Source organism: Miscanthus floridulus, chromosome 12 (assembly GCF_019320115.1).
Source record: "Miscanthus floridulus cultivar M001 chromosome 12, ASM1932011v1, whole genome shotgun sequence".
Taxonomy (NCBI): domain Eukaryota; kingdom Viridiplantae; phylum Streptophyta; class Magnoliopsida; order Poales; family Poaceae; genus Miscanthus; species Miscanthus floridulus.
Genome location: NC_089591.1, coordinates 14,976,452 through 15,001,287, shown reverse-complemented (window position 1 = coordinate 15,001,287; position 24,836 = coordinate 14,976,452). Strand labels below are relative to the sequence as shown.

At 53.4% G+C, this 24,836-nt stretch overlaps 1 protein-coding gene and 1 long non-coding RNA gene across 2 annotated transcripts; both read right to left on the bottom strand.

The window, feature by feature from the left end:
- Positions 1-1,221: 1,221 nt before the first annotated feature.
- On the bottom strand, positions 1,222-2,915 carry LOC136495576 (uncharacterized). Its single transcript, XM_066491469.1, has 2 exons — positions 1,390-2,915; positions 1,222-1,234 (listed from the first exon to the last, which is right to left on the bottom strand). Exons 1-2 carry the CDS (start codon positions 2,913-2,915, stop codon positions 1,222-1,224), a joined length of 1,539 nt encoding a protein of 512 aa, XP_066347566.1.
- Positions 2,916-10,002: 7,087 nt separating this feature from the next.
- On the bottom strand, positions 10,003-21,828 carry LOC136496994 (uncharacterized). The gene is made up of 3 exons (XR_010769172.1): positions 21,758-21,828; positions 11,409-11,477; positions 10,003-10,095 (listed from the first exon to the last, which is right to left on the bottom strand). It is a non-coding gene; the product is annotated as an uncharacterized lncRNA (long non-coding RNA).
- Between the last annotated feature and the right edge of the window lie 3,008 nt (positions 21,829-24,836).

Genomic DNA, 24,836 nt, shown 5'->3' with positions numbered 1-24,836 from the left:
AGGTCGTAATCTTTTATAAGCTCTAGCCATCTGCGCTGTCTCATGTTCAGGTCCTCTTGTGTGAAGAAGTACTTCAGGCTCTTGTGATCGGTGTAGATATCACACTTATTTCCGATCAAGTAATGCCTCCAAATCTTTAGGGCATGCACAACAGCGGCAAGCTCAAGATCGTGGGTCGGGTAGCGTTGTTCATGGTCCTTCAACTGTCGGGACGCATAGGCAATGACTCTCCCATCTTGCATCAAAACGCAACCCAGTCCCTGTCTAGATGCATCACAATAGACTACGAAGTCTTTCTGGATATCGGGCAAGGCAAGAATAGGAGTGGTGGTAAGCTTCTGTTTCAGAGTCTGGAAGCTGTGCTCGCACTCGGGCGTCCATTCGAACTCATTAGTCTTCTTCAGTAGGTTGGTCATGGGCTTGGCTATTTTTGAGAAGTTCTCAATGAATCTTCGGTAGTACCCAGCCAATCCGAGAAAACTACGGATATCGGTCACATTGCGGGGTTGTTCCCACTCCTTAACAGCTTCGATCTTTGCGGGATCTACAGCGACTCCCTCAGCAGTGAGTACGTGACCAAGAAAAGTGACTTTTTCGAGCCAGAAGTCACACTTGCTAAATTTGGCATAAAGCTGATTCTGCCTCAACTTCTCCAGAACCACTCTCAAGTGTTGTTCATGCTCTCCGGCGGTGGAGGAGTAGATAAGGATATCATCAATGAACACCACTACAAACTTGTCTAGCTCGTCCATGAACACCTTATTCATCATGTTCATGAAATAGGCCGGAGCATTAGTGAGTCCGAAGGACACCACTGTGAACTCGTATTGCCCGTATCTGGTGACGAAGGCCGTCTTAGGAATGTCCTCGGGTCTGATTTTCATCTGATGATACCCCGACCTAAGATCAATCTTAGAAAAGTACTTGGCATCTTTCAGCTGATCTAGGAGGTCATCGATCCTAGGCAGAGGATACTTGTTCTTGACCGTCACGGCATTCAAGTTCCGATAGTCAATACACATCCTCATGGATCCATCCTTCTTCTTCACGAACAGAACAGGGGAACCCCAGGGTGAAGCACTGGGTCTGATGTACCCCTTGTCCGACAACTCCTTGAGCTGTTTCTTTAGCTCCTCCAGCTCATCGACTGACATGCGGTAGGGTCTTTTAGCAATAGGTCCGGTACCAGGCAGAAGGTCAATCACAAACTCTACATCCCGATCAGGTGGCATGCCTGGCAATTCCTCAGGAAACACATCAGGGTACTCATTCACTACGGTCACCTCCTCGACTGTCTTGGCCTCTAAGGCACACAACATGGAGACGGCCTTTCCTTGATTAGGCTTACAGCGGATTATGTGACCACTCGGGTGTGTGATCTCTACGTACCTCGGTGAACAAGATATCACTCCTTTGTGCTGTGTCAACCAATCCATTCCCAGTATGACATCTAGTCCCTCAGATGGAAGTAAGGTGAGATCGGCTAGGAAAGGGTAGCCCTCAATGGTGATACTCACTCCCTGACATCTCTTGGTGCATAAAATGCGACCCAAAGGTGAACTAGTGTCAATGGGCTTCTTGCGAGGGGTCACAGGTATGCTATGCTCTTGTGCAAACTTGGTGGAAATGTATGAGCAAGTAGCTCCAGAGTCGAACAAAACCGAAGCGATAACTCCCTGTACCAAAAACATACCGTACACCACGTCAGGAGCGTCCTGGGCGTCCTCCGCGGTCATGTGGTTGAGACGACTACGGACAGCCCCTGCAACATTCTTGCGCGGTGCAGAAGGTGTAGCAGCCGGTCTCGTCTGGGTCGGAGCAGGCGGTGTGCCGTTCTTGACGGGGCACTCGGCGATCTTATGACCAGGCTGGCCACAACCGAAGCAAGTGAAGGGCACGCTACCTGTGGGGGTGGGTGTAGCGGTCCTCCACGAGCCAGCTCCCTGAGTGGGGCGACTCGGAGCAGGACGGCTCTGAGCGGGGCGGTGGTAGTTGGCGGTGTAGGTACCACCTCCACGGCTCGGTGCGGTCACAGCCCCTTGAGTGTAACGTGGGCGGAGCGGGGGAAGCGCGTGAGCACGTGGCCTCTGCGGAGCCAGGCCACGAGAGGGACTCTCGAACCGACGCTTCTTCTCCTTGTGGAGGGCGTCCGCCTCCAGACGATCCCTCTCCATCTCTAGTACCTTGTTGACCATCTCACGAAGGGTGCGGCAGGCATGACCCGAGAGGGCCACCTTGAGACGAGAGTTCAGCCCCTTCTTGAAGCAGTACATCTTTTTCTTCTCAGTATCGGTCTCACCCGGAGCATACCTCATCATGCGGGTGAAGCGAGTGGTGTACTCCTGAACCCTCTGGGAGCCCTGGGAGATGTTGCGGAACTCCTCCACCTTGGCATCCATGACACCTTCGGGCACGTGGTGCTCCCGAAAGGCCTCGGCGAACTCCTCCCAAGAGATACTCCCCGGGTCCTCGTGGGCGTCACAGTAGCTGTCCCACCATGCGCGTGCAGCGCCAGTGAGCTGGTGGGCGGCGACCCCCACACACTCTTCGTCAGTGCAGGTGGTGAGGTCCAGCTTCTTCTCCATCTCACGGAGCCAGTCCTCAGCGGCGATGGGGTCGTCGTCGGCGGTGTCGAAAGTAGGAGGCCTCAGCTTGAGGAAACCCTCCAACTTCCGCTGGAAGTCGTTGGGAGGAACCCCGTGGCGATGTAGCATTCCTTGAGCCAGCGTCTCCAAGAGGCGGGTTTGGCGGTCCATCACCTCCGCCAGCAGTGGTGGCGGTGGCGGTGGTGCACCTCCTCCAAGCTGCTGGGCGGCACCCGCCCCCAGTGCGGGCTCCTCTGGTGCGGGCTCCTCCCCGGCACCGAAGGGTGCTCCCCTGCCCCCTCCACGGCCACGGCCACGACCACGGGCCATGGGCGCGGGGGAAAGCGAGCGGTTGTTCAGACGAGCAGAACGGCGGCAAGACATCTCTCTGCAGGGTTAGGTCATTATTTAACATTTTTTTCGTTAGATTCATTGTTAAGTGGTCTATCAAATTGAAACAAGATCTCTATCCAACACTCATACAAAGAAGCAAATAAGAACCATAAGATGCAATAAGATCCAAAACATCCATTACATTAATTTATTACATAGCGACATCTCCAGTAGCTACACTGACAGATTCGCGGGAATCGTGCTACTCGCAGGTAGCTCCAAAAGTGGGACATCCTACTTTGCTTCATAGGTGCGTCATGTCTCTAGCCACGCAGGGCTCAACATGTCTACTACTACATTGACTACTCCTGACCGGAAGTGTCGAGTGGTGTAGAAGGTCCGGAAGTGGAAGCCTCGGGAGTGCCCTCCATGGCACGGAGCTCGTCGTCGGAGCGGTGGATCCTCGCGACGTAGGTGAGAGCGTAGTCCAGCATCTCTGTCCTCGGAACCTCTGCGTAATCCTCCGTCGAGCAAGCCTTGAAGTTGAGCTTGGTGGCCTCAACGTGGAAAGGCTGTCTACGTGGCTTCTTGCGCATACCAGGTAAGAGGACGCCCTGGACCTTTCCGATCTCCTGGACGCGCTTGCGATCAGCGTCGACCCAAGCCTGGCTGATGCGGTTCACCTTGTCCTGAAGGTACTCGGTGCACTTGATGTAGTGAACCAGATGTTGCATGTTGTATGTGGTGGTGATGGCAGCCTCCACGGCTTGCTTCTCCATCGTGTTGCAACGGGCCTCCAGGGCAAGCTTCCTGATGCCACGGTGCTTCTCCTTCTCATGGAACTCCCTTAGGGTAAGCCTCTGACGCTCAATCCGGTCCTCACACTCAAGCACCTTGGACTCAAGATAGTCGTGGCGAAGCTCAGCCTCCCCAACTTTGTCCTTGAGGTTGGCGATCTCCTCCCGCAGTGACTTCTCACGAGTCTCGTAGAAGGTCTTCATTCTGTCATAGCCCATGCGCTCCTCCTCGAGCTTGCCGACCATCTCCTCTTCCTTGCGCTCCACCTTGAGGAACTCCTCGTCGCAACGGAACAGGAAGTCTCGGTAGCGGCGGTTCTGCATCTCCACATCCATGATGTAGCGATCCTGGGCGATGATGTACTGTGCGGAGGCTCTCAGGCAGGGGTCGACCTCGTCACGCGCGGCACGGTCTGCAGCAGTGATCTGCGGCTCCGAGAACCTATTGAGGTCCAGAGCGGCTGGCAGCAGGCGGTATGGTCCTGTCTTGAGGTAGTCGTGTGCGTCACGCATCACACTACGAAGAGCAGTGCGCGAGACGGACTGCACGCACGAAGCGATGGAGTTCTCCACCTCCAGTGTCTCGAAGGCACGCAGCACGGGTACGAACTCGCTGGCGGGGACCTTGAGGTGGACCACGACGTGGCCCTTGAACCCGTCGGGTCCAGGCTCACCACGGCACACGTACTCGATCTCCTCTGTGGGGACGCCCAGCGAGTCCAGTATGTCATACAGGATCGTGGCGAACCCACGGTAGGCCAGTCCGTCCACGGAGAGCTCAACAACAGGAGCCATCTGCAATTTTTAACCGTAAGACGAAGTCAGTACTTGTCGTTTATGAAGTATCTTGGGTATTACAAGTGAAACATGGTAAGTCAAGGCAAAACATGGTAAATCAGAGTGATACTTGGCGAATTCTGAGTGATACCGGATGAATCGGGGTGGGACGGAGCGATGTGATGGGTATGGTAGAACGAAATTTAGGTAAGAGAGTGTGAAATTGAGGTAAGCCATGCACGAAAATGCAGCATGGTCGGTAATATAACCGAAAGTGTCAAGATCTTTCATAATCCTATTGTCCAAACCTATGGGTCCGTCCTAGGGTCAAGCATGGCTCTGGTACCAACTGAAACGTCCTTGATTTCCACGAAGGGAAATCCACAGAAACGACGTGTAAAATGACGAACGATTCATCAATTTACCCAAATCTCAGTGATACATCAAGTCATACACGATTATCAGAATACCATAGAGAGTTTTACATAAATTATTCTCTTCGCCACGCAGGGCGGAACACACTCACACATAGCATCCTAAACAGCATCAGATGAGGATAGCAGCGGAAACACGATCTCCTGAAACCAGCTCGAGCGCAGAACAGACCCTCTAGTCTTCCCAGTCATCGCCCTCGTAGTCGTACTCGGGCTCGGAACCTGCCAAAAATCTATCAGTACACTTGGTACTGGCCACGCATCGCCCACCCCATGCTTGCATTGCTTTGCGGAGAGTGGAATGCATTGGGTAAAAAATAGAAAGAGACCTATTTAGGCTGTGGGTTTCCTATGCAAGTGGTTAATGTATAGACTTTAATATGTTCATCAGGTTTCCTTTACTTAACCCATCATGTTCACACGTTCTCCCCACCCCTCACACACAACTCATCTCATCTCACTCTCTCCCTAGGCGACGAGATCGACTCCCACTCAAATCTCGTCTCAACGGCCAAAGCCGGAGTCCAACACAAAACCCAGGGGGAAGGTAGAAGGGACTCCTCTCTCTAATCAAGTGAAGCGTAGGTCATGGAAAAGTCCATATCCGAGGACGCGGCTATACGTATAGATCGATCAACTCTGCAGAGCGTGTACACCTGGTAAACCACAAGATCGCCATCCTCGACGATCCGGCTCGTCTAGGCTGATTCCGACTGCCTCCCAACCGGTACAGTACCACCCCACCACTCAGCCCTGGGCCACCCCGGAGTCTACCGAAACGCTGAGACTGTGAGACGTAGTACCGGGCCCCCAAGGTCACTACGCTGTCTTAGGAGGGTGTGGGTCCCCATGCCCGTACCTCCCTACACTATCACCTTCCATCCTAGTGGTGGTGGTACTGCCCTAATCAGTCGGGTAATCGTCCCCCGCCCATCGGGAGCGAGTGGTGTGCACGAAGGTCCCATGGTTCCGGTTCACAAGACATACCAGTCCTTAGGGGGACCGGACAGGATATCTTCTCAAAAGGGGATCACCAACTCCCCGTGCCATGACAGCACCTCACCAGGGATAACCAACACCCCGGTCCACCTCTCTCATATACCCGCCACAGGTAACTCTCGCAAGGGATGCCCAGGTCGCACCCCTTCGGCAAGACTTGCCCCAAAGACTCGTCGTAAGATCCTGTCCGATTGACTCAACCCTCACCACACACCCAGAACACACGCCAAGATCTCCCCATGTTCATTGTTCAGTTTTTACCAAGTTTTACGGCACCTCGTGCCTTACGCACATACGTCTCTCCCTCACCAGCATCACATCACAGACATAATGCGAGTAAGAGTAAAGCAGTAAGTATGTAACAAGCGAGCATCTAGCCTATCAGCGGGTGTGCAGGAGTATGGTTGCAGCAAGGTATAAGGCTCAAGTAAAACTACCATGCAACCTACAACGTATTATTGCATAAAAGATAAAGCGCTAGCAATTCTAGTTATAGCATGCATAATAGGATCTACGAGTTTGGGTGGGGCGTGGCACCTGGCAGGTCGTCTCCCAAGTCCTCGCTGTAGTCAGGGTCGTACTCCTCGATCGGCAGGTCCTCCGGCTCTGTTAAACGTATCATATGGTCGCGTGAGCAACTCCTATAAAGGTGCACAAAGAAGCAACAGAATTTCGAAAGATCCAAATGCATTCAAACACAAGCCTATGACGTAGAGCTCCTTTTTAGAAAAATTTGGACTCTGGTTTGGTATTTTTCTGAGTTAAAATGAATTAGTTATGAATTTTCTAAGCTTAAATGAATGCTGAAAAAAAAGAAAAATGAACTGGGAACCCCAGGCAGTGACACGTGGCAGCTCCTCGTGATGCCACGTTGCGCTGTGGATTTGAAAAAAAAAAGGTCCCAGTCGCTGTGGGCTTGGTTCACGGTGGGCATGAACCAGCGGTTCACGGGTGTTCGTGGGGTCTACGGTGAACCGTGTTCACCTTCCCTTTTCTCCCCTTGGTCCACGGTGCACCCGGTGCACGAACCACTGTCCCGGTCCCTCCCCTCGCTTTTCCTGCACGGTGGCGCGTCCACCGGCGGCGAGCGGCCGTTTCCCAGCCACGGCGTCTCCTCGGCAGCGTGTATAGGATCAACCGAAAACCTCTCGGCCCGCCCTTGTCCAGCAAGGTGGCTGGTGAGATTTGGAACGCGCTCACACGACGGCGCTCTGGAGCGCGGCTCCACCGACAAGGTGAACGCGAGCAGCTCTCTCACGTGGCTCCCTTCCTCTTCTTGCTGCGCGCGGTGCGTTCCTTGCCAAGGCGAAACAGGTAGCCCTCCTTCCCTCGCTTCTACTGGCCTAACGCGGTAAGAACAGAACCTCACCATGGTGAGCTCTAGCCATGGCGGGCATGCTCCGCAACGTGTCACCCCTCTAGCGTTCCCAGGCCCTCGGTGCTTAGTGCGGTCCGTGGCTTGGACGATAGGTGTACGTGCGTGTGTGTAGGCGGGTTCAGGAGCCAGGGCCTCCTCTTGCTCGTTCCCGGTGCGGAGACGGCGGTGTGATGCCCGCGAGCACTACGGTAAAGAGCCGAAAGGGTGATGGGCTCACCGTAGGTGGCGATGGCGAAAGGATGTTGATGCCGGGTGAGTCGAGGCAGTGTCGAGGCGTGGCCGTGCCGTGCCGAGCAGCTGCTCCGCCGTGGTCGGACGGCACGTCGTCCTCCGAACCAGCGGCTCCTCTTCGGCGGCCTTCTCTTGCTGCCCCCCCCCCCTTTCTTCCCCCTTCCCTTCCCTCTCTTGGTTACGACGGAAGATGATGGCCACCAGGGCGGCGGCGGGGTGACGGGAAATGGCTAGGGCACCTCGGGGTGCCTTCTTATAGGGGGGGGCGGTGATCATGGCGAGGTGAACGGCAGATAGGGAGCTTGGGCCACGTGGAGGTGATCGGTGCGCCTAGGCTAGGGTTACGGTCATGGCGCGGTCGCGGTTTGCATTGGCGCCTCCGCTTTGGCGCAACAACCTGCTCAGACCTCGTACGGTGGTGCCAGGGGGCGGTTGCGAGGGCGCGGGCCACAGTGATGGCGTCATGGCGCGGATGGCTCCAACTGGGGGCGGAGGCAGTGCGGATTGACGAGGTGGCGTCGCATCCGCGCGTCCGTCGACAACCGACGTGAAGGAACGGCTGGCGATGAAGATTCCCTCCTCCCTTGTCCTGACTCGGCGTGAAAAGGAGAAGAGGCGCAAGGAAGGTGATGACGACGGGGTCCCAGCTGGCGGTGACCGGGAGAGAGGGGAGAGCGGCTCCTAGCTGGGCCGCTTGGCGTAGTCAGGCCGCGCCGGATCCGTGGCCCGTCTCGGTGGGAATGGGGCTGCCTGATGGCTGGGCCGGTTGGGGCGTGAGTTGGGCCGGCCTGCGGCTGCTGGTGTGCGGCCTGCCAGGCTGGAGCTCGTTCGCGGGCTGTGGAAACGGCCTGGCTTGTGCTCCAGGGCCAAAAGGGGCTCCTCCAATTTAGGTTAATTGAATTAGCTCTTACATGCATACACATTTATTTCAATAATTAAATAAATGTTGTTGCTTTTGTTAATCAATACAAAAGAACATAGTTGTCTTGGGTATGTCAGTCCCATGAATCTTGAACTGATGATAACCAGAACGTAGATCAATCTTAGAGAAAACACAAGCACCTCTCAATTGATCAAACAAGTCATCAATTCTAGGTAACGTATACTTGTTCTTGATAGTAACCTCATTGAGTGACCAATGATCAACACACATTCTCTAAGTACTATCCTTCTTGTCAACAAATATAATTGGTGCTCCCCAAGGTGACAAACTAGGACGAATAAAACCTTTCTCCTATAACTCCTTTATTTGTTTCTTAAGTTCTTCTAGTTCGTTAACCCCCATTCTATATGGGCGCTTAGCTATAGGTGTAGTTTTAGGTAATAATTCAATAATAAACTCAATGTCATGGTCAGATGGCATACCTAGCAAGTCATTGGGGAACACATCTAGAAACTCATCCACCACTGGGTCTTCCTTGTGACATGATCATCAAGCTGGTTCACTGTGGTTGTTGGCTGCTTCTACACTACAACATCAACATTGATTCTTTCCCTATTCGGTGTAGTCACAAACAACTACCTTCTCCTTACACTGATCACTACGTGTTGTTGCATCATCCAATCCATACCTAGAATCACATCAATGCCAGATGTCCTCAACATAATGGAGCTCACTTTAAACTTTACCCCCCTTAAGGATAGACTAGTCATAAGACAACGGTATGAAGCTTGCATACTACCTCCTGGTGAGTTTACTAATAGAGGATTTTGCATGGCACATAAAGGTATGCTATGGTTTCTAACAAATCCTTGTGATATGAATGAATGTGAAGCTCCAGAATCCAAAAGAATAGTGGCAGGAATGGAATTGACATTAAACGTACCGAGCATTGACTTCTAGTTCTGCAAGTGCCGTCTCGGTAGACAAATGGTTCACCTTTCTTGTGTTGGGTGCTAGCTTCTGTGGCGTTCCCTTCTGATTACTATGCTAACCCTGGGGTGTTTGCTGATTCTACTTCCTGGGGCAATGGTTAGCATAATGCCCAACTTCTCCACAACGATAGCATATGTTGGGGGTACTAGGTGCACTGGTCTTTATGGGAGTGTTGTTGGGTGTTCTTTGTCCATGGTGTCTACTGACCACTCTGCTGCTGGGGATGTTGATTGCTATTCTGCTGTTGGTTCGGGTTTGTGCTAAGGGTACTGACCACGATTCCACTAATTAGGTGGTCCCTGGAACCTCTGTTGGAGGCCTTGCTAAGGGTTGGTGCGCGAATGAATATTACTTCTAGAGGCCTATCCTTGAGGCCTCCTGAAACGTCCTTGATTTCCACGAAGGGAAATCCACAGAAACGACGTGTAAAATGACGAACGATTCATCAATTTACCCAAATCTCAGTGATACATCAAGTCATACACGATTATCAGAATACCATAGAGAGTTTTACATAAATTATTCTCTTCGCCACGCAGGGCGGAACACACTCACACATAGCATCCTAAACAGCATCAGATGAGGATAGCAGCGGAAACACGATCTCCTGAAACCAGCTCGAGCGCAGAACAGACCCTCTAGTCTTCCCAGTCATCGCCCTCGTAGTCGTACTCGGGCTCGGAACCTGCCAAAAATCTATCAGTACACTTGGTACTGGCCACACATCGCCCACCCCATGCTTGCATTGCTTTGCGGAGAGTGGAATGCATTGGGTAAAAAATAGAAAGAGACCTATTTAGGTGTGGGTTTCCTATGCAAGTGGTTAATGTATAGACTTTAATATGTTCATCAGGTTTCCTTTACTTAACCCATCATGTTCACACGTTCTCCCCACCCCTCACACACAACTCATCTCATCTCACTCTCTCCCTAGGCGACGAGATCGACTCCCACTCAAATCTCGTCTCAACGGCCAAAGCCGGAGTCCAACACAAAACCCAGGGGGAAGGTAGAAGGGACTCCTCTCTCTAATCAAGTGAAGTGTAGGTCATGGAAAAGTCCATATCCGAGGACGCGGCTATACGTATAGATCGATCAACTCTGCAGAGCGTGTACACCTGGTAAACCACAAGATCGCCATCCTCGACGATCCGGCTCGTCTAGGCTGATTCCGACTGCCTCCCAACCGGTACAGTACCACCCCACCACTCAGCCCTGGGCCACCCCGGAGTCTACCGAAACGCTGAGACTGTGAGACGTAGTACCGGGCCCCCAAGGTCACTACGCTGTCTTAGGAGGGTGTGGGTCCCCATGCCCGTACCTCCCTACACTATCACCTTCCATCCTAGTGGTGGTGGTACTGCCCTAATCAGTCGGGTAATCGTCCCCCGCCCATCGGGAGCGAGTGGTGTGCACGAAGGTCCCATGGTTCCGGTTCACAAGACATACCAGTCCTTAGGGGGACCGGACAGGATATCTTCTCAAAAGGGGATCACCAACTCCCCGTGCCATGACAGCACCTCACCAGGGATAACCAACACCCCGGTCCACCTCTCTCATATACCCGCCACAGGTAACTCTCGCAAGGGATGCCCAGGTCGCACCCCTTCGGCAAGACTTGCCCCAAAGACTCGTCGTAAGATCCTGTCCGATTGACTCAACCCTCACCACACACCCAGAACACACGCCAAGATCTCCCCATGTTCATTGTTCAGTTTTTACCAAGTTTTACGGCACCTCGTGCCTTACGCACATACGTCTCTCCCTCACCAGCATCACATCACAGACATAATGCGAGTAAGAGTAAAGCAGTAAGTATGTAACAAGCGAGCATCTAGCCTATCAGCGGGTGTGCAGGAGTATGGTTGCAGCAAGGTATAAGGCTCAAGTAAAACTACCATGCAACCTACAACGTATTATTGCATAAAAGATAAAGCGCTAGCAATTCTAGTTATAGCATGCATAATAGGATCTACGAGTTTGGGTGGGGCGTGGCACCTGGCAGGTCGTCTCCCAAGTCCTCGCTGTAGTCAGGGTCGTACTCCTCGATCGGCAGGTCCTCCGGCTCTGTTAAACGTATCATATGGTCGCGTGAGCAACTCCTATAAAGGTGCACAAAGAAGCAACAGAATTTCGAAAGATCCAAATGCATTCAAACACAAGCCTATGACGTAGAGCTCCTTTTTAGAAAAATTTGGACTCTGGTTTGGTATTTTTCTGAGTTAAAATGAATTAGTTATGAATTTTCTAAGCTTAAATGAATGCTGAAAAAAAAGAAAAATGAACTGGGAACCCCAGGCAGTGACACGTGGCAGCTCCTCGTGATGCCACGTTGCGCTGTGGATTTGAAAAAAAAAGGTCCCAGTCGCTGTGGGCTTGGTTCACGGTGGGCATGAACCAGCGGTTCACGGGTGTTCGTGGGGTCTACGGTGAACCGTGTTCACCTTCCCTTTTCTCCCCTTGGTCCACGGTGCACCCGGTGCACGAACCACTGTCCCGGTCCCTCCCCTCGCTTTTCCTGCGCGGTGGCGCGTCCACCGGCGGCGAGCGGCCGTTTCCCAGCCACGGCGTCTCCTCGGCAGCGTGTATAGGATCAACCGAAAACCTCTCGGCCCGCCCTTGTCCAGCAAGGTGGCTGGTGAGATTTGGAACGCGCTCACACGACGGCGCTCTGGAGCGCGGCTCCACCGACAAGGTGAACGCGAGCAGCTCTCTCACGTGGCTCCCTTCCTCTTCTTGCTGCGCGCGGTGCGTTCCTTGCCAAGGCGAAACAGGTAGCCCTCCTTCCCTCGCTTCTACTGGCCTAACGCGGTAAGAACAGAACCTCACCATGGTGAGCTCTAGCCATGGCGGGCATGCTCCGCAACGTGTCACCCCTCTAGCGTTCCCAGGCCCTCGGTGCTTAGTGCGGTCCGTGGCTTGGACGATAGGTGTACGTGCGTGTGTGTAGGCGGGTTCAGGAGCCAGGGCCTCCTCTTGCTCGTTCCCGGTGCGGAGACGGCGGTGTGATGCCCGCGAGCACTACGGTAAAGAGCCGAAAGGGTGATGGGCTCACCGTAGGTGGCGATGGCGAAAGGATGTTGATGCCGGGTGAGTCGAGGCAGTGTCGAGGCGTGGCCGTGCCGTGCCGAGCAGCTGCTCCGCCGTGGTCGGACGGCACGTCGTCCTCCGAACCAGCGGCTCCTCTTCGGCGGCCTTCTCTTGCTGCCCCCCCCCCCTTTCTTCCCCCTTCCCTTCCCTCTCTTGGTTACGACGGAAGATGATGGCCACCAGGGCGGCGGCGGGGTGACGGGAAATGGCTAGGGCACCTCGGGGTGCCTTCTTATAGGGGGGGGCGGTGATCATGGCGAGGTGAATGGCAGATAGGGAGCTTGGGCCACGTGGAGGTGATCGGTGCGCCTAGGCTAGGGTTACGGTCATGGCGCGGTCGCGGTTTGCATTGGCGCCTCCGCTTTGGCGCAACAACCTGCTCAGACCTCGTACGGTGGTGCCAGGGGGCGGTTGCGAGGGCGCGGGCCACAGTGATGGCGTCATGGCGCGGATGGCTCCAACTGGGGGCGGAGGCAGTGCGGATTGACGAGGTGGCGTCGCATCCGCGCGTCCGTCGACAACCGACGTGAAGGAACGGCTGGCGATGAAGATTCCCTCCTCCCTTGTCCTGACTCGGCGTGAAAAGGAGAAGAGGCGCAAGGAAGGTGATGACGACGGGGTCCCAGCTGGCGGTGACCGGGAGAGAGGGGAGAGCGGCTCCTAGCTGGGCCGCTTGGCGTAGTCAGGCCGCGCCGGATCCGTGGCCCGTCTCGGTGGGAATGGGGCTGCCTGATGGCTGGGCCGGTTGGGGCGTGAGTTGGGCCGGCCTGCGGCTGCTGGTGTGCGGCCTGCCAGGCTGGAGCTCGTTCGCGGGCTGTGGAAACGGCCTGGCTTGTGCTCCAGGGCCAAAAGGGGCTCCTCCAATTTAGGTTAATTGAATTAGCTCTTACATGCATACACATTTATTTCAATAATTAAATAAATGTTGTTGCTTTTGTTAATCAATACAAAAGAACATAAGAAGCAACTCATGCAAGTTTAATTTAATTCGAGGATATAAACATCTACAATAGGTACTACTTATGCAGCTAGGGTAGTTTTCCTACAAGACAGTCACCAACCATTGGCTATTTCTAAGAAAAAATTTTGTAGTTGTGATTTTTATTCTTTTTGTTTCCAGGAAAATTCTGGGTTGTTACAGTCTTTCCCCCTCACAGAAATCTCGTCCCGAGATTTAAGGTGTGACATACCTTTCGAAGAGATAGGGGTAAAACCTTCGGAGTTCGGACTCCTTCTCCCATGTAGCTTCCCGTTCAGTGTGGTTGCTCCACTGAACCTTGCACATGGGTATCACGGTGCTTCTAGTCTCCTTCTCAGCTCTGTCCAATATCTGGATCGGGTGTTCTTTGTACTCTAGGGTGTCCTGAATATCTAGTGCATCTGTGAGTACCTCTTGCTCTGGCAACTGCAAGCACTTGCGTAGCTGGGACACATGAAACACTGGGTGTACTCCTGTCAGCTCCTCGGGCAACTCTACCTTGTATGCTAACTTGCCGATTCTCTGACAAATCCGGTAAGGTCCCACGTACCTGGGGGCCAACTTCCCTTTCACATGAAATCTGATAGTGCCTCGGAGTGGGGAGACTTTGAGATAGACGTAGTCCCCAACCTGAAACTCGAGGTCTCTCCGACGATTATCTGCGTAGCTTTTCTGTCGGCTTTGGGCAATCCTCAGGTTCTCTCGCACTTGGGCGACTCCTTCTTCGGCATCTTTGATCTTTGCGGGGCCAAAGAATGATCTCTCTCCTACCTCTGACCACATCAGAGGGGTTCTGCACTTTCTGCCATACAACGCCTCAAACGGTGACATCTTGAGACTAGCCTGGTAGCTATTGTTGTACGAGAATTCTGCGTGGGACAAACTTTTCTCCCAATCAGAACCATACTTCAAGACACAAGCTCGGAGCATGTCCTCCAAAATCTGATTAACCCTCTCTGTCTGACCATCTGTCTGTGGGTGGTACGCGGTGCTGTAGTCCAGTCGAGTCCCTATAGCCTTGTGGAGACTCTTCCAGAACTTGGACACGTACTGCGTGCCACGATCAGACACTATGCTAGTGGGGGCTCCGTGGAGTCTGAGAATGTGCTCGATGTATAGATCTGCTAACTTATCAACTCTGTAGTCAATCCTCACCGCTATGAAGTGAGCTACCTTGGTCAGACGGTCAACAATCACCCAAATCGAGTCATGGCCTTTAGGGGTTCGAGGTAAACCCACTATAAAGTCCATGGATATGCTCTCCCATTTCCACACCGGGACGTCCAAGGGCTTAAGCAACCCGGCCGGTCTCTGATGCTCGGCCTTGATCCTATTGCAAATGTCGCATCGCGCGACATGCCCAGCAATATCTGCCTTCATGTTCCTCCACCAAAACTGCTTCTTCATATCGGCATACATTTTGGTGCTTCCTGGGTGGATACAATATTTAGAATCATGACCCTCTTCCAGGATTTCTTGTCGCAAGGCGGAATCAGATGGTACACAGATTCTGTCCTTGTACCAGTACACTCCTTGCTCATCTTCCCTGAAATCGGGGCACTTGCCCCTCTCCATGAGTTCTCGGATCTCCCAGATTTCCGGACACTCTAGTTGCGCGTTGCGGATTCGATCCTTGAGGTTGTATTGCACTCGAAGCTCGTTTAGCATGCCCTTTGGTAGAATCTCAAGACGAAGGTCACCCATTTCCTGACACAGCTCGGGTGGTACAGCTTCCATGGACAGATGGTGACAATAACTCTTTCGGCTCAAGGCATCAGCGACTACATTAGCTTTTCCCGGATGATAGTGAATCTCTAGGTCGTAATCTTTTATAAGCTCTAGCCATCTGCGCTGTCTCATGTTCAGGTCCTCTTGTGTGAAGAAGTACTTCAGGCTCTTGTGATCGGTGTAGATATCACACTTATTTCCGATCAAGTAATGCCTCCAAATCTTTAGGGCATGCACAACAGCGGCAAGCTCAAGATCGTGGGTCGGGTAGCGTTGTTCATGGTCCTTCAACTGTCGGGACGCATAGGCAATGACTCTCCCATCTTGCATCAAAACGCAACCCAGTCCCTGTCTGGATGCATCACAATAGACTACGAAGTCTTTCTGGATATCGGGCAAGGCAAGAATAGGAGTGGTGGTAAGCTTCTGTTTCAGAGTCTGGAAGCTGTGCTCGCACTCGGGCGTCCATTCGAACTCATTAGTCTTCTTCAGTAGGTTGGTCATGGGCTTGGCTATTTTTGAGAAGTTCTCAATGAATCTTCGGTAGTACCCAGCCAATCCGAGAAAACTACGGATATCGGTCACATTGCGGGGTTGTTCCCACTCCTTAACAGCTTCGATCTTTGCGGGATCTACAGCGACTCCCTCAGCAGTGAGTACGTGACCAAGAAAAGCGACTTTTTCGAGCCAGAAGTCACACTTGCTAAATTTGGCATAAAGCTGATTCTGCCTCAACTTCTCCAGAACCACTCTCAAGTGTTGTTCATGCTCTCCGGCGGTGGAGGAGTAGATAAGGATATCATCAATGAACACCACTACAAACTTGTCTAGCTCGTCCATGAACACCTTATTCATCATGTTCATGAAATAGGCCGGAGCATTAGTGAGTCCGAAGGACACCACTGTGAACTCGTATTGCCCGTATCTGGTGACGAAGGCCGTCTTAGGAATGTCCTCGGGTCTGATTTTCATCTGATGATACCCCGACCTAAGATCAATCTTAGAAAAGTACTTGGCATCTTTCAGCTGATCTAGGAGGTCATCGATCCTAGGCAGAGGATACTTGTTCTTGACCGTCACGGCATTCAAGTTCCGATAGTCAATACACATCCTCATGGATCCATCCTTCTTCTTCACGAACAGAACAGGGGAACCCCAGGGTGAAGCACTGGGTCTGATGTACCCCTTGTCCGACAACTCCTTGAGCTGTTTCTTTAGCTCCTCCAGCTCATCGACTGACATGCGGTAGGGTCTTTTAGCAATAGGTCCGGTACCAGGCAGAAGGTCAATCACAAACTCTACATCCCGATCAGGTGGCATGCCTGGCAATTCCTCAGGAAACACATCAGGGTACTCATTCACTACGGTCACCTCCTCGACTGTCTTGGCCTCTAAGGCACACAACATGGAGACGGCCTTTCCTTGATTAGGCTTACAGCGGATTATGTGACCACTCGGGTGTGTGATCTCTACGTACCTCGGTGAACAAGATATCACTCCTTTGTGCTGTGTCAACCAATCCATTCCCAGTATGACATCTAGTCCCTCAGATGGAAGTAAGGTGAGATCGGCTAGGAAAGGGTAGCCCTCAATGGTGATACTCACTCCCTGACATCTCTTGGTGCATAAAATGCGACCCAAAGGTGAACTAGTGTCAATGGGCTTCTTGCGAGGGGTCACAGGTATGCTATGCTCTCGTGCAAACTTGGTGGAAATGTATGAGCAAGTAGCTCCAGAGTCGAACAAAACCGAAGCGATAACTCCCTGTACCAAAAACATACCGTACACCACGTCAGGAGCGTCCTGGGCGTCCTCCGCGGTCATGTGGTTGAGACGACTACGGACAGCCCCTGCAACATTCTTGCGCGGTGCAGAAGGTGTAGCAGCCGGTCTCGTCTGGGTCGGAGCAGGCGGTGTGCCGTTCTTGACGGGGCACTCGGCGATCTTATGACCAGGCTGGCCACAACCGAAGCAAGTGAAGGGCACGCTACCTGTGGGGGTGGGTGTAGCGGTCCTCCACGAGCCAGCTCCCTGAGTGGGGCGACTCGGAGCAGGACGGCTCTGAGCGGGGCGGTGGTAGTTGGCGGTGTAGGTACCACCTCCACGGCTCGGTGCGGTCACAGCCCCTTGAGTGTAACGTGGGCGGAGCGGGGGAAGCGCGTGAGCACGTGGCCTCTGCGGAGCCAGGCCACGAGAGGGACTCTCGAACCGACGCTTCTTCTCCTTGTGGAGGGCGTCCGCCTCCAGACGATCCCTCTCCATCTCTAGTACCTTGTTGACCATCTCACGAAGGGTGCGGCAGGCATGACCCGAGAGGGCCACCTTGAGACGAGAGTTCAGCCCCTTCTTGAAGCAGTACATCTTTTTCTTCTCAGTATCGGTCTCACCCGGAGCATACCTCATCATGCGGGTGAAGCGAGTGGTGTACTCCTGAACCCTCTGGGAGCCCTGGGAGATGTTGCGGAACTCCTCCACCTTGGCATCCATGACACCTTCGGGCACGTGGTGCTCCCGAAAGGCCTCGGCGAACTCCTCCCAAGAGATACTCCCCGGGTCCTCGTGGGCGTCACAGTAGCTGTCCCACCATGCGCGTGCAGCGCCAGTGAGCTGGTGGGCGGCGACCCCCACACACTCTTCGTCAGTGCAGGTGGTGAGGTCCAGCTTCTTCTCCATCTCACGGAGCCAGTCCTCAGCGGCGATGGGGTCGTCGTCGGCGGTGTCGAAAGTAGGAGGCCTCAGCTTGAGGAAACCCTCCAACTTCCGCTGGAAGTCGTTGGGAGGAACCCCGTGGCGATGTAGCATTCCTTGAGCCAGCGTCTCCAAGAGGCGGGTTTGGCGGTCCATCACCTCCGCCAGCAGTGGTGGCGGTGGCGGTGGTGCACCTCCTCCAAGCTGCTGGGCGGCACCCGCCCCCAGTGCGGGCTCCTCTGGTGCGGGCTCCTCCCCGGCACCGAAGGGTGCTCCCCTGCCCCCTCCACGGCCACGGCCACGACCACGGGCCATGGGCGCGGGGGAAAGCGAGCGGTTGTTCAGACGAGCAGAACGGCGGCAAGACATCTCTCTGCAGGGTTAGGTCATTATTTAACATTTTTTTCGTTAGATTCATTGTTAAGTGGTCTATCAAATTGAAACAAGATCTCTATCCAACACTCATACAAAGAAGCAAATAAGAACCATAAGATGCAATAAGATCCAAAACATCCATTACATTAATTTATTACATAGCGACATCTCCAGTAGCTACACTGACAGATTCGCGGGAATCGTGCTACTCGCAGGTAGCTCCAAAAGTGGGACATCCTACTTTGCTTCATAGGTGCGTCATGTCTCTAGCCACGCAGGGCTCAACATGTCTACTACTACATTGACTACTCCTGACCGGAAGTGTCGAGTGGTGTAGAAGGTCCGGAAGTGGAAGCCTCGGGAGTGCCCTCCATGGCACGGAGCTCGTCGTCGGAGCGGTGGATCCTCGCGACGTAGGTGAGAGCGTAGTCCAGCATCTCTGTCCTCGGAACCTCTGCGTAATCCTCCGTCGAGCAAGCCTTGAAGTTGAGCTTGGTGGCCTCAACGTGGAAAGGCTGTCTACGTGGCTTCTTGCGCATACCAGGTAAGAGGACGCCCTGGACCTTTCCGATCTCCTGGACGCGCTTGCGATCAGCGTCGACCCAAGCCTGGCTGATGCGGTTCACCTTGTCCTGAAGGTACTCGGTGCACTTGATGTAGTGAACCAGATGTTGCATGTTGTATGTGGTGGTGATGGCAGCCTCCACGGCTTGCTTCTCCATCGTGTTGCAACGGGCCTCCAGGGCAAGCTTCCTGATGCCACGGTGCTTCTCCTTCTCATGGAACTCCCTTAGGGTAAGCCTCTGACGCTCAATCCGGTCCTCACACTCAAGCACCTTGGACTCAAGATAGTCGTGGCGAAGCTCAGCCTCCCCAACTTTGTCCTTGAGGTTGGCGATCTCCTCCCGCAGTGACTTCTCACGAGTCTCGTAGAAGGTCTTCATTCTGTCATAGCCCATGCGCTCCTCCTCGAGCTTGCCGACCATCTCCTCTTCCTTGCGCTCCACCTTGAGGAACTCCTCGTCGCAACGGAACAGGAAGTCTCGGTAGCGGCGGTTCTGCATCTCCACATCCATGATGTAGCGATCCTGGGCGATGATGTACTGTGCGGAGGCTCTCAGGCAGGGGTCGACCTCGTCACGCGCGGCACGGTCTGCAGCAGTGATCTGCGGCTCCGAGAACCTATTGAGGTCCAGAGCGGCTGGCAGCAGGCGGTATGGTCCTGTCTTGAGGTAGTCGTGTGCGTCACGCATCACACTACGAAGAGCAGTGCGCGAGACGGACTGCACGCACGAAGCGATGGAGTTCTCCACCTCCAGTGTCTCGAAGGCACGCAGCACGGGTACGAACTCGCTGGCGGGGACCTTGAGGTGGACCACGACGTGGCCCTTGAACCCGTCGGGTCCAGGCTCACCACGGCACACGTACTCGATCTCCTCTGTGGGGACGCCCAGCGAGTCCAGTATGTCATACAGGATCGTGGCGAACCCACGGTAGGCCAGTCCGTCCACGGAGAGCTCAACAACAGGAGCCATCTGCAATTTTTAACCGTAAGACGAAGTCAGTACTTGTCGTTTATGAAGTATCTTGGGTATTACAAGTGAAACATGGTAAGTCAAGGCAAAACATGGTAAATCAGAGTGATACTTGGCGAATTCTGAGTGATACCGGATGAATCGGGGTGGGACGGAGCGATGTGATGGGTATGGTAGAACGAAATTTAGGTAAGAGAGTGTGAAATTGAGGTAAGCCATGCACGAAAATGCAGCATGGTCGGTAATATAACCGAAAGTGTCAAGATCTTTCATAATCCTATTGTCCAAACCTATGGGTCCGTCCTAGGGTCAAGCATGGCTCTGGTACCAACTGAAACGTCCTTGATTTCCACGAAGGGAAATCCACAGAAACGACGTGTAAAATGACGAACGATTCATCAATTTACCCAAATCTCAGTGATACATCAAGTCATACACGATTATCAGAATACCATAGAGAGTTTTACATAAATTATTCTCTTCGCCACGCAGGGCGGAACACACTCACACATAGCATCCTAAACAGCATCAGATGAGGATAGCAGCGGAAACACGATCTCCTGAAACCAGCTCGAGCGCAGAACAGACCCTCTAGTCTTCCCAGTCATCGCCCTCGTAGTCGTACTCGGGCTCGGAACCTGCCAAAAATCTATCAGTACACTTGGTACTGGCCACGCATCGCCCACCCCATGCTTGCATTGCTTTGCGGAGAGTGGAATGCATTGGGTAAAAAATAGAAAGAGACCTATTTAGGCTGTGGGTTTCCTATGCAAGTGGTTAATGTATAGACTTTAATATGTTCATCAGGTTTCCTTTACTTAACCCATCATGTTCACACGTTCTCCCCACCCCTCACACACAACTCATCTCATCTCACTCTCTCCCTAGGCGACGAGATCGACTCCCACTCAAATCTCGTCTCAACGGCCAAAGCCGGAGTCCAACACAAAACCCAGGGGGAAGGTAGAAGGGACTCCTCTCTCTAATCAAGTGAAGCGTAGGTCATGGAAAAGTCCATATCCGAGGACGCGGCTATACGTATAGATCGATCAACTCTGCAGAGCGTGTACACCTGGTAAACCACAAGATCGCCATCCTCGACGATCCGGCTCGTCTAGGCTGATTCCGACTGCCTCCCAACCGGTACAGTACCACCCCACCACTCAGCCCTGGGCCACCCCGGAGTCTACCGAAACGCTGAGACTGTGAGACGTAGTACCGGGCCCCCAAGGTCACTACGCTGTCTTAGGAGGGTGTGGGTCCCCATGCCCGTACCTCCCTACACTATCACCTTCCATCCTAGTGGTGGTGGTACTGCCCTAATCAGTCGGGTAATCGTCCCCCGCCCATCGGGAGCGAGTGGTGTGCACGAAGGTCCCATGGTTCCGGTTCACAAGACATACCAGTCCTTAGGGGGACCGGACAGGATATCTTCTCAAAAGGGGATCACCAACTCCCCGTGCCATGACAGCACCTCACCAGGGATAACCAACACCCCGGTCCACCTCTCTCATATACCCGCCACAGGTAACTCTCGCAAGGGATGCCCAGGTCGCACCCCTTCGGCAAGACTTGCCCCAAAGACTCGTCGTAAGATCCTGTCCGATTGACTCAACCCTCACCACACACCCAGAACACACGCCAAGATCTCCCCATGTTCATTGTTCAGTTTTTACCAAGTTTTACGGCACCTCGTGCCTTACGCACATACGTCTCTCCCTCACCAGCATCACATCACAGACATAATGCGAGTAAGAGTAAAGCAGTAAGTATGTAACAAGCGAGCATCTAGCCTATCAGCGGGTGTGCAGGAGTATGGTTGCAGCAAGGTATAAGGCTCAAGTAAAACTACCATGCAACCTACAACGTATTATTGCATAAAAGATAAAGCGCTAGCAATTCTAGTTATAGCATGCATAATAGGATCTACGAGTTTGGGTGGGGCGTGGCACCTGGCAGGTCGTCTCCCAAGTCCTCGCTGTAGTCAGGGTCGTACTCCTCGATCGGCAGGTCCTCCGACTCTGTTAAACGTATCATATGGTCGCGTGAGCAACTCCTATAAAGGTGCACAAAGAAGCAACAGAATTTCGAAAGATCCAAATGCATTCAAACACAAGCCTATGACGTAGAGCTCCTTTTTAGAAAAATTTGGACTCTGGTTTGGTATTTTTCTGAGTTAAAATGAATTAGTTATGAATTTTCTAAGCTTAAATGAATGCTGAAAAAAAGAAAAATGAACTGGGAACCCCAGGCAGTGACACGTGGCAGCTCCTCGTGATGCCACGTTGCGCTGTGGATTTGAAAAAAAAAAGGTCCCAGTCGCTGTGGGCTTGGTTCACGGTGGGCATGAACCAGCGGTTCACGGGTGTTCGTGGGGTCTACGGTGAACCGTGTTCACCTTCCCTTTTCTCCCCTTGGTCCACGGTGCACCCGGTGCACGAACCACTGTCCCGGTCCCTCCCCTCGCTTTTCCTGCACGGTGGCGCGTCCACCGGCGGCGAGCGGCCGTTTCCCAGCCACGGCGTCTCCTCGGCAGCGTGTATAGGATCAACCGAAAACCTCTCGGCCCGCCCTTGTCCAGCAAGGTGGCTGGTGAGATTTGGAACGCGCTCACACGACGGCGCTCTGGAGCGCGGCTCCACCGACAAGGTGAACGCGAGCAGCTCTCTCACGTGGCTCCCTTCCTCTTCTTGCTGCGCGCGGTGCGTTCCTTGCCAAGGCGAAACAGGTAGCCCTCCTTCCCTCGCTTCTACTGGCCTAACGCGGTAAGAACAGAACCTCACCATGGTGAGCTCTAGCCATGGCGGGCATGCTCCGCAACGTGTCACCCCTCTAGCGTTCCCAGGCCCTCGGTGCTTAGTGCGGTCCGTGGCTTGGACGATAGGTGTACGTGCGTGTGTGTAGGCGGGTTCAGGAGCCAGGGCCTCCTCTTGCTCGTTCCCGGTGCGGAGACGGCGGTGTGATGCCCGCGAGCACTACGGTAAAGAGCCGAAAGGGTGATGGGCTCACCGTAGGTGGCGATGGCGAAAGGATGTTGATGCCGGGTGAGTCGAGGCAGTGTCGAGGCGTGGCCGTGCCGTGCCGAGCAGCTGCTCCGCCGTGGTCGGACGGCACGTCGTCCTCCGAACCAGCGGCTCCTCTTCGGCGGCCTTCTCTTGCTGCCCCCCCCCCTTTCTTCCCCCTTCCCTTCCCTCTCTTGGTTACGACGGAAGATGATGGCCACCAGGGCGGCGGCGGGGTGACGGGAAATGGCTAGGGCACCTCGGGGTGCCTTCTTATAGGGGGGGGCGGTGATCATGGCGAGGTGAACGGCAGATAGGGAGCTTGGGCCACGTGGAGGTGATCGGTGCGCCTAGGCTAGGGTTACGGTCATGGCGCGGTCGCGGTTTGCATTGGCGCCTCCGCTTTGGCGCAACAACCTGCTCAGACCTCGTACGGTGGTGCCAGGGGGCGGTTGCGAGGGCGCGGGCCACAGTGATGGCGTCATGGCGCGGATGGCTCCAACTGGGGGCGGAGGCAGTGCGGATTGACGAGGTGGCGTCGCATCCGCGCGTCCGTCGACAACCGACGTGAAGGAACGGCTGGCGATGAAGATTCCCTCCTCCCTTGTCCTGACTCGGCGTGAAAAGGAGAAGAGGCGCAAGGAAGGTGATGACGACGGGGTCCCAGCTGGCGGTGACCGGGAGAGAGGGGAGAGCGGCTCCTAGCTGGGCCGCTTGGCGTAGTCAGGCCGCGCCGGATCCGTGGCCCGTCTCGGTGGGAATGGGGCTGCCTGATGGCTGGGCCGGTTGGGGCGTGAGTTGGGCCGGCCTGCGGCTGCTGGTGTGCGGCCTGCCAGGCTGGAGCTCGTTCGCGGGCTGTGGAAACGGCCTGGCTTGTGCTCCAGGGCCAAAAGGGGCTCCTCCAATTTAGGTTAATTGAATTAGCTCTTACATGCATACACATTTATTTCAATAATTAAATAAATGTTGTTGCTTTTGTTAATCAATACAAAAGAACATAAGAAGCAACTCATGCAAGTTTAATTTAATTCGAGGATATAAACATCTACAATAGGTACTACTTATGCAGCTAGGGTAGTTTTCCTACAAGACAGTCACCAACCATTGGCTATTTCTAAGAAAAAATTTTGTAGTTGTGATTTTTATTCTTTTTGTTTCCAGGAAAATTCTGGGTTGTTACACCTCCTCTTCTTGGCTTCCATCTCCTTGTGCTTATTGTTAATAACAATAGCGCGATTCACCAGCGTCTAAAAATTGGGGTATATAATGAACATAAGCTGGAGTTGTAGACCATCATATAGATCCTTGAGAAAAGCGGCCTTGCTTATCAGCATCATCGGCCACCTCATTCGGAGTATAATGTGACAACTGAGCAAACTTGTAATGATACTCAGCAATGGACATAGACCCCTGCTTCAGAGCTCTGAATTCCTCTTGCTTGAGCTCTATCAATCCTTCAGGTATGTGGTAGGACCTGAAATTCTCCCTAAACTCCTGCCAGGTGATAGGAGGAGCATTGGTGGGACATCCATACTCGAATGCCTCTCACCAATCTTGATCTTCTCCCTACAGTTGTCCTGATGCGTACAACACCTTCTGCTGGTCATCGCACTATGCTATGTTGAGTTGCTTTTCCATTGCACGAAGCCAATCATCTCCTTCTAGTGTATCAGTGGCATGGGAAAACACTAGGGGACTGCCCTTCAAGAATTCACCAGGCTTATCACGTGGTGCTCCACCAACTGGATGGTTCTGCTGATTCTGCACCAGAGCTTGCATAAGCTGTGTCTGCACTACTAGTAGTTGCTCAATAGTCGGTGGCGGTGGTGGTGGATGTGGGGGAACACCTCCATGACCTCGGCCTCTTCCTATTCCAGACATCTGACATCCAATATAAATATTCAAAATTTAGAGATTTCCAAGTTAGAATACATTCTGAAAATTTTCTGGACGAGTTCCAACATCAGCAGCTAAGTAAAACAGTCATATCTTGAGTTACCGATATTCAAAGGAGGTGTACTTTATATGG